The sequence below is a fragment of the Hemibagrus wyckioides genome, linkage group LG24 (assembly GCF_019097595.1).
Source record: "Hemibagrus wyckioides isolate EC202008001 linkage group LG24, SWU_Hwy_1.0, whole genome shotgun sequence".
In the NCBI taxonomy this organism is placed as follows: Eukaryota; Metazoa; Chordata; class Actinopteri; order Siluriformes; family Bagridae; genus Hemibagrus; species Hemibagrus wyckioides.
In genome coordinates, this window is record NC_080733.1 from 20,614,268 (window position 1) to 20,623,901 (window position 9,634).

The 9,634-nt window shown below is 41.8% G+C and overlaps 1 protein-coding gene across 1 annotated transcript in view; it reads right to left on the bottom strand.

The window, feature by feature from the left end:
* Window positions 1–203: 203 nt before the first annotated feature.
* Window positions 204–9,634, bottom strand: part of LOC131344991 (keratin, type I cytoskeletal 13-like) — a 21,291-nt gene continuing 11,860 nt past the window's right edge. Inside the window, exons 9-16 of the mRNA XM_058377604.1 lie at window positions 4,070–4,539; window positions 3,499–3,581; window positions 2,756–2,912; window positions 2,093–2,254; window positions 1,315–1,440; window positions 1,098–1,172; window positions 847–998; window positions 204–342 (exon numbers count right to left, since the gene is read on the bottom strand). Coding sequence (XP_058233587.1) covers window positions 225–342; window positions 847–998; window positions 1,098–1,172; window positions 1,315–1,440; window positions 2,093–2,254; window positions 2,756–2,912; window positions 3,499–3,581; window positions 4,070–4,539 — 1,343 coding nt within the window. The 3' untranslated portion in view covers window positions 204–224. The remainder of the gene's footprint in view (window positions 343–846; window positions 999–1,097; window positions 1,173–1,314; window positions 1,441–2,092; window positions 2,255–2,755; window positions 2,913–3,498; window positions 3,582–4,069; window positions 4,540–9,634) is intronic.

The following is a 9,634-nucleotide window of genomic DNA, read 5'->3' on the forward strand; positions in this document are numbered from 1 at the left end:
GCTTCAGTAAAGATTCATTGATTCCACTTAATTCACTCCATATTTTATTATAATGTTTGCATTTAATCATTTTTTACCGTATGTGTGTGTTTGTGTTTGTGTGTGTGTGTAATTAAGACCCAGTAGACAGTGAGGTAGTTAGCAGTAAGCTGTAGTGTTTATTCTCTCAGATGGTGTGGTGTTTGTTTCTCAGTCACACTCTGGAGCTCTGGACCTTTGGACTCTCAGTTTGGTTTAACGAAGGAGGATGTGGACGATGAGACCACCTTCCCATCCACCACCTCCTCCACCACTGTGATCACCTTGGTCCTGGAGGTGCTGCTGCAGGTTGACTTCTGACTTCTAATTACAGGGGGGAGAATTATAAAGACTTATTAGTGTAAAATAATCTATTCATTAATTATTATAATGTATTTTTATATTGTTAACATGAATCACACTGACATTTTTAATCATAACATTTTTGCTAGTTTATTTTTAGCAATGTATCATCATTTTATTTGTTTTAAATTTTAGAAAGCTATAAATTAAATGTACTGACCATCTCTTTATTGGATGGCATTAAAGTGGAGTTCTTTACTGACTGAGCTGACCTGTGCTAGTTGGCTGATTCACACATAACTTTCCTTGCATAATAACATTACTTAGCGCAGCAATTCAAACAGAACAGCATTTAGTGCCTTATGTTTTATCTCATTTTATACAACTGAGGGTTAAGGACCTTGCTTAGGGGCCCAGCAGGGCAGCTTGGTGGTCCTGGGATTCAACTCACAACCTTCTGATCAGTAATCTAACACCTTAACCACTATGCTACCACCTCCCAGAGTGTAGCTCCTTCAAACTCACGTGGTGGTGGTGGCTTCTCCATCCAGCAGTCTCCTGTACTCAGCGATCTCCAGCTCCAGTTTGGTCTTGATGTCCAGCAGTATGTTGTACTCCTCAGCTTGGCGAGAGAGATCAGCACGAAGCTGCTGCACCTGCTCCTGCAGGCCGGTCACCTGAAAACAGATCAAAGTTTTATCTGATATTTCATATGTGCTGAATTATTAACACTAAATACTGAACTATTTAAACAATGAAATGTTAGAAAAGCTCACCTGCGCTTGGTATGAAGACATCTGCATGGCGTAACGTGTCCTGGTTTCGGTCAGCGTGCTCTCCAATGATGCTTTCTGTGTCACAGAAAAATCAACTTTAGAGTGGACAACTGAATAAAATGTAAAGTTGTACAAGTCAAATCTCATATGCTAACTGCTAATTGACCCATTAGCTAGCAGCTGCAGTAGTGAAGGCGTGCATGATGATGTTCCTCACCATGGCCTGCTGCGACTGGAGCTCGATCTGCAGAGCCTGCAGGCGGGATTTCAGACTTTTGAATTCGCTTCGAGACGACTGTAGGGTCTCCGTTTTACTGACCACTTCCGCTTTCAGAGTCTCGGTCTGCAACGTTAAGATTCTGTTTAAGAACCAGTGCAAAAACGAGCAGCAGTAATAATTACCCAGGATGCAACAGAAACAGTGATGACCATCATAACGATTCTTTTTGGGAAAGGAAGAATGTTTTATGAGAACTGTCCACTAGAGGGCTCTGCTATGCATTTGTATTTACGTTTACAGGTTGTTATACATGTTTTATATTACATAGCTGTGTAACATACACCAGAAATCAATCATGTGATTATTTAAACAAGATATGTGAGTCACATAAAACGGCAAAAAAGTGATGATGTCATGTGGTTAAGTTTGCAATTGGCTGAGCCGCTTTCTGAGTCTGTCACTCTGGAGATGATGAATCTGCTTTAACTTTTGGAAGCAAATATTTAGACAGAGCCTTTAAATCATGTATTCTGGCTGGGAAAAAGTTATGATGTGTTCGCCCACTGCTCATACACTCTGCTCTCCACCAGAGGGCGCTGATACGCTTTAGATTTTAGTTCACAGACATTTAAAAACAAAACAAAACATGGCCACCACACTTAGTGAGGAAAAGTGTGTGTGTGTGTAAGATGATGATGATGATGATGATGATGATGATGATGATAATAATAATAATAATAATAATAATAATAATAGAGTCTAATAATAAGCTCACCTTGTTTTTATACCAGAGCTCTACCTCTCTCTTGTTCTTTGCAATGACTGTTTCATAATGTTCCCGGATTTCTGCCAGGATTTTGAGGAGGTCCTCCTGAGGCACAGCATCCACTTCCACATTCACCTGCCCGCTCATCTTCTGACGCTCCGCTGCCATATCCTACGACATAAACACACAAACACTTTTATCAATCACACAAACAAATACGCAGCATGACTGCTATAGCATGCCTAATTTACAACCATAGCACAAACTCCTCTGAGTTAGCGGTAATCCGCTAACAGATTGCGCTATGTTTCCTGTATTTGTGTTGCACTGTGACACACGGGTTACGTCAAACCATGATTTTAGCCACAACCCTTAGAGTTTTGTCATAACGTCTGAGTTTAATGACAATGACATCATCAAAATGTAAATAAAACAAAGACTAGTGATGAGGTCATGTGATCAATTTTGTGTTTGGCTGATTAAATCTGATGACACAAAAACTGGTGTGTTCAAAGTGTTAGTTATTCACTAGTATGGTTAAAGGGTGTGGCCTAAAGCATATTCGCGTCAGTTGCGGTCGATGTTCTTCCTTGTAGCTCCTCCTGCTGCAGGGACAGGAAAACCTGTACTGTACTGTTCACCTGTACACTGGTTCTCGGGGGCACAGCTCACCTCCTCATGGTTCTTTTTGAGGAAAGCGAGTTCCTCCTTCAGGCCTTCCAGACTCATCATCAGGTCCTGCTTAGTCATTTTGAGTTCCTCCAGCAGCTGCTTCAGCCCAGTGATTTCACTCTCCGCCATCTGACGCATTGCCAGCTCATGCTCGTACCTGGTTAAAGCACCAAGTTAGAGCAAGACATCATGGTGGGGAAAAAAACAAGCCTTATGTAGAACCCTCTGTTAACATCCTGATGATAAACTTTTGGTGTGAGGATCAAATTGGCACAAAATCTTTCAAGATTTATTCTCAGTCACTTCTGTATAAACCTGAATTGTGGGCGGAGCTACATATGAGCTCAGATTGTGATGTCACTAAATAAATTGAGCTAATCATGAGCAACCTAGAAACCTTTTCTACAGAACCTGTGTAGGAAGCTAAATGAAATAATTCAGTCAATTCAGACTACGGTACTGAAATATTACCGACTAAAGTCAACTAGTCTACTAGCATTGAACTAATTGGTTAGATAATTTAGTGATACTAGTTATTAGAGTTAGCAAGATGACATGAGGCCATTTCCTGATCTCTATGCTCACAATAATACATGGTTTCTGAGGGAAACAGTGTAGAACTCTTCCTTAACAATTTTTTCTCAATTTCTTGGGTGTAACATCGTTTAATGATTAAAAGTGAACAGAAATGTTTAAAGGACATGAGGAGCAAGTGTAGCCCACATTCCCCCTGGTTTACTCACTTAATCCTGAAGTCCTCCATGGCCAGTCGAGAGTTCTCCATGGTGAGGAGGACTCCACCCTTCAGGCGCATTGCCGCGTAGATCTACATTAGAAATGTTTACACAAAAAAAAAAATTCCAATTTTAGGCGAATGGTATCCTGAGGCTGTAATCTATTGAACCAGGGTTAATGTTTTCAATGATAGTGACTTAAAGCACTTTTGTATGTTGTTCTGGATAAGAGCATCTGCCAAATGCCAGAAATGTAAATGTAAATGTACACATTGTCATTTCAGTGCTAGTTTAATATTTTTTCCACTAATTCCAGATGTTTCTTTCTCATTCCCATGATCACTGAGTCAGATCTGTATATAAAATTTGTTCAATTTAAACATGCCCCTGTCCCTTCCTAGCTCATGCTCCATACATCCCGGTTACCTAGCAACAGCATTCTCATGCCGTTAATCACCTGAATGTTTGAATGACTGAAACTTTGTAGAAGATGTGAGATCCATGGCGTGATGTAAAAAACATGGGATGGAGGAGCTATGAGTAATGAGCTGATGGAGCAGTGATGGATGATGGACGTTACCTTGTTCTGCAGGTCACTGATGGTGGCGAAGTAGGCGGAGTAGTCTCGGGCCTTGGGTGATGCCTTGCCATCAAGGAACTGGCGGATCTTGAGCTCCAGTTCGGCGTTGGCCTTCTCCAGTGAGCGCACCTTTGCCAGGTAGGAGGCCAGACGGTCATTCAGATTCTGCATAGTCAGCTTCTCGTTTCCAATGATGGACAAGTCATCCGAGTCCATGTAGCCAATACTTGACTGCGTGAACCCCGTGGGTGCATAGGACATCCGCACGTCAGAACTTCCTGCTCCTCCATACACGCTGACAGCACGAGACACACTCGAAACCCGGGAGGACTTGGCATACTGACCAGTAAAAGAAGCGCTGGAGAAGACACCTGACATCATGCCGTTCGTACGCTCGTAACTCGCTATGAGACGATTCGACTCGAAACAGACAGGGAATAAATGATTCCAGGCTCCTTTATATACTCTTACTTAGCTGTGGAACGTGACCTCCAGGAATGTCATCCATGACCTTATAACAACAACATTAACACAACAACATTATTATCATCAACACAGGTAAATCCAGTCCGACATCATTGATACACAATTCTAGTGAAAACACACACAATCAGTGTCAGTCACCGACTGTCCACGCCCAGGAACACCTCACTAAATAGCATGAAATGTTTAATGTGAGACGCTGGAAATGGCATCATGCTGAAGTTCATCTCCACAGGAATGCTGCCTCATATTTAATCATTTAATTAGTATAGACGTGTGTGTGTGACCTCTTCAGGTCTCTTCTCACACACACCTCATGGTCAAGTTCATCTGCTGGGCATTAGATTTCCTGAGCCACATGGCATTTCAGCCACGTTCTCTTTTCTTTGTTGAAAGAAAATGAAAGGTTATTAGCGGTGAAAAGAAGCTTCACAAACCAGTATGGAACGTTGAAGCTTTTACTGACTGATCTGAGGACCTGCTGAGTGAAGCAGCAAAATATTCTCAGTCTTAATGAATCTACTGGGGGAATGGTGGCAGATTTGGCAAACTGCAGCTGATGGAACTGATGTTTAGAATTTTTTACATTTTTATAAAATGGTTTTCTTTTATTTTCACATGAATGTTGAGGCTGCAGCTGCACGGGCGTGGCTCTGTGGGGAGCAGCATTAAGGTGTGTAAATTCCACAGTGACAGCTTTATAGTTCACTGCAAATCACACACACACACACACACACAAACAAACACACACACTGAGCCAGCAACAGACATATAGCTACCAGCATGAAGATTAAACCCATTAAAACTGCTCACACTTCTGCTTCACCTTCAGCTCTGTCAGAAAGCCCTCATGTCCATCAGGTCCCTGCACATAATGTACATCATCCTTAACCATGGCATGACCATGAGCATACCTAATACTCTCTCTCTCTCTCTCCCTCTCTCTCTCCAGTTCCTGATCCATCCTGATGTCTGGCTTCTGTTTGGAGTCTCATCCCCTGAAATCAGTCACAACTACTGAGGATGGACTGGTCTAAAGCTCTCCATGAGATGACTGTGGATGGTACACCATACTGTAGACTGCAGCGTGACTCTCCAGTCAACAGTTAAAGAAGAATCATGAGTTATAATCACTCTTTCCAAGTCGCCCACTCGAGGATGGGCTGCTGATTCAGTTTCTTTCTCACATTGTCTCAGGAGTTCTCCTCAGCACTGTAAGAAACTACAGACTGCCTCAACCCAGATTCCACTTCACAGTACACATTTGAAGGAGCTCCTTCCCAAAAAGATTTACATATCTTATATGATAAATATGTTTCATTTAGGGCTGTCAAAATTAACACGTTAACGCAAATTCATTTTAACGGCACTAATTTTTTAACGCAGCACACATTTTCTGTTTGACCTTTGGCCTTGCCTGTAGTTTGGGAAATGGAGATGTAGCAGCAAACAGAAATGGAGAAAGAAAAAAGTCTTCTGAATGGAAAATTCATATATAAAACGATGTCTGGTGGTTCTGTCGACAAGACAAAAGTTATCTGCATTGAATTTTGTGATGTGAATTGAGTTATCACTGCAGCATGTCGAGTTTAAAATATCACTTGATGGCAAAGCATACAACTGATGCAGAGAGCTCTCCTGCCCCTTGCCAAAGGCAGGCAACACTTTAATAAACATGAACAAGTTAAATGTCAAAAAATATCTATGACAAATGAAAATGTCTAGTCTTCATGATCTATGTTGAGGATGGTTTCACTAATAATAAACAACATACATTTCAGTATTTGTCCATGCCCATGTTGTTTAGAGTATTAAAAACTTGAAAAGTATTAATTTAAGGTACATTTAGAACAGATAAATATGTGCAATTAAGTTGTGATTAATCACGAGTTAACTCATGACATTCATGCGATCTTTTTTCGCATATCCCAGCTAAGGAAGTTGGGGTCAGAGTGCAGGGGCAGCTATGATACATCACCCCTGGAGCAGAGAGGGTTAAGGGCCTTGCTTAATTGCCCAACAGTGGAGCTTGGTGGTGCTGGGGCTTGAACCCAGAGCCTTAACCACTTGAGCTACCACTGCCCCAGACGATAGTATCACCCAGCCATTTGGGTGATACTCAGTTTTTACTAATTTAATGTGAAACTCATTTAAATTACACACAGGAAGCACTATATAAAATGTCCGAGCAGGATTCGTCCTGCGTTCTTCTTGACTCTGATGAACCCAAAGTGCTTCATGTATTTTGTCACTACTACGCTGCAATACACCTCTTCTACATTAAGATCTCGACACCCTCATCGTTTTATTTTTCTTACAGCACTCTCACCTCTGGCTTGATGATTAGGAATAAATTTCTATTTAAATGTTATAATGTTGGAATGTAAAAGTATCATATAAACACTGAACTGAAATGAACCAAAATCATTTATATAATCAGGGGGAGACGTGGACATGGTGGATGAGCCCGTTTTTAAAGTTCCTAACAAAAGGAAAAAGCAAGGTAAGGGACAAGGAAAGAAACAGGCGAAGAAAGAGACAAAAGTGGAGGAACGAGAATGGGACAGTGATGACTGCATGTCAGACTCGGTTTTAATGTTCGATTCTCAGGAGGAGCAGTTAAATGTCATGTATAGTGCTGAGGACATTAAAGAGTTTTTAAGAAACACCAAATGGCAAAAGAATGTAGTTTTAGAAGAGTTTTTCCCGGACCGTAAACAGTTCATTCATGACGTGAAGTTCTTCAGAAGAGAAGGAGCTTTTATTGATGTAGAAATATTCCGTCTGATGAAACTGATCACTAAAGTGAATAAGGAAAACTCTGATGATGACTGATGTGTGGTGCTTTTTATTTTAGAGTGGTTTTTGCCCTCTGTTTAATTTTATTTATTCTATATATTTTAATGAAAGGAATTAATATTGCGAGTTTAAATATTAATGGAGCAAGAGAGCAGAATAAGAGAGCTAAACTGTATGAAGTTTTAAAGCAGAAGCACATTGACGTTGCCATGCTGCAGGAAACCCACAGCGATACCAGCAATGCTGCTGATTGGGTGAAGGAGTGGGATGGGTTGGTGATTTTAAGCCATAACACAACACTCAGTGGTGGAGTCGCCTTGCTCTTTGCTCGCAGTTTTATTCCTTGTTCTTATTCAGTTGAAGAATTTTTAAATGGGAGGCTTTTAAAAGTGAAAACTTTTTATGAGAATGAGGTTTTAGTTTTTATCTGTGTGTACACTCCCACCAGTGCAGTGGAGAGGATGATGTTTTTAGATACTCTGAACAATGTCATTGCTGACTGCAACACTGCAGAAATTTTAATTCTGGTGGTGATTTTAACTGTACTACAGATATTTTAGACCGGAACCACACAGAACCTCACATGGCTTCCCGTAAGCGCCTGTGGGAGATGGTGGAGGCCCACGAGTTGAGCGACATATGGAGAACTTTTCATAAGAACAAGAGACAGTACACGTGGGCCCATGCCATAGATAACACACTCTCCCTGGCGAGATTAGATCGTTTTTATGGTTTTAAGCATCAGCTGACGTTTTTTTACAAAGTGTTTTATTGTTCCAGTAGGTATCTCTGACCACAGTATGGTCCAGTGTACTATTACTAAAGAGAAGGTTAAACCTAGGAGTGCCTACTGGCATTTTAACACTGCTCTTTTAGAAGATGCTAATTTTAGGGAGTCCTTTATTTTTTTATGGAATTGTTTTAAACATGAGAAGGCAGCTTTTAGTTCACTTCAGCTGTGTTGGGATGTGACAAAAACACAAGTCAAAGAATTCTGTCAACAGTACACTCTCAATGTCACAAGAGACATTGTTAGATCTCTGAAAGCTCTGGAGATAGAAATAGTGGAGCTCCAGCGTTTGGAGGCCACCGGAAATCGAGGGCATATTGAAGCCCTCAAAAGTAAAAAAGCCAAAATGAACGACCTGTTAGACATTACAGCACAGGGGGCGCTGGTCCGCTCACGCTTTAAAAGCGCTGCTGAGATGGATGCTCCTTCAAAGTTCTTTTTCAGTTTAGAGCAGAAGAATGGACAGAAAAGATTTATACATGCTGTGCAAACAGAATCAGGGGATCTCGTATCTGAGCCCACTGAAATTCGCCAGCAGACAGTAAGCTTCTACTCGAAGCTGTACAGCAGTGAGTGGTCAGGGGCACAAGCGGTGGAGGACAGCTTCCTCATGGACCTGCCAAAGCTCTCTGATCGAGCGGCCAGAGTGTTGGACAAGGAGCTGACGCTGGAGGAGGTTCATGAGGCTCTCCAGGGGATGGAGAATGGACGGGCGTCAGGTATAGACGGTCTCCCTGTCGAGTTCTACAAGGCTTTCTGGGCCGTCATAGGGCAGGACGTGCTGGATGTCCTACGGGACAGCGTGCGGAGAGGTGAACTCCCGTTGAGCTGCAGGAGGGCCGTCCTGACCCTGCTACCGAAGAAGGGAGACCTGACCCACCTGAAAAACTGGCGCCCGGTCTCACTACTGTGGACTGACTGCAAGCTGCTCTCAAAATCATTAGCCTCAAGGCTGACTAAGGTAATGGAGCAGCTCATTCACCAGGACCAGACGTACTGTGTGCCTGATCCATATTCAATAACGTGTATTTAATTTGAGACATTTTGGACGTCTCCAGGCTACTGGGCTTAAAGACTTGTCTGATTTCTCTAGATCAGGAAAAGGCTTTTGACCGGGTTGAACATGAATATTTGTGGAAGGTGCTGGAAGCCTTTGGGTTCAGTCCAGGTTTTATAGCCATGATCAGGGTGTTGTACAGTGACATTGAGAGTGTACTGAAGGTTAACGGTGGTTTATGTGCTCCTTTTAGAGTGTACAGAGGGATCAGGCAGGGCTGTTCCCTCTCTGGAATGTTGTACTCTCTAGCTATTGAACCTCTTTTAAATAAGTTAAGAAGTAATCTCTCTGGTTTTAATATTCCACATGCTAATGCCTCAATATGTTTATCAGCTTATGCAGATGATCTGGTAGTGATGATAAACACACAAAATGATGTCAATGTTTTAACTGATATTTTAAATGACTTTCAGATTTTATCCTCCGCCAAGGTTAA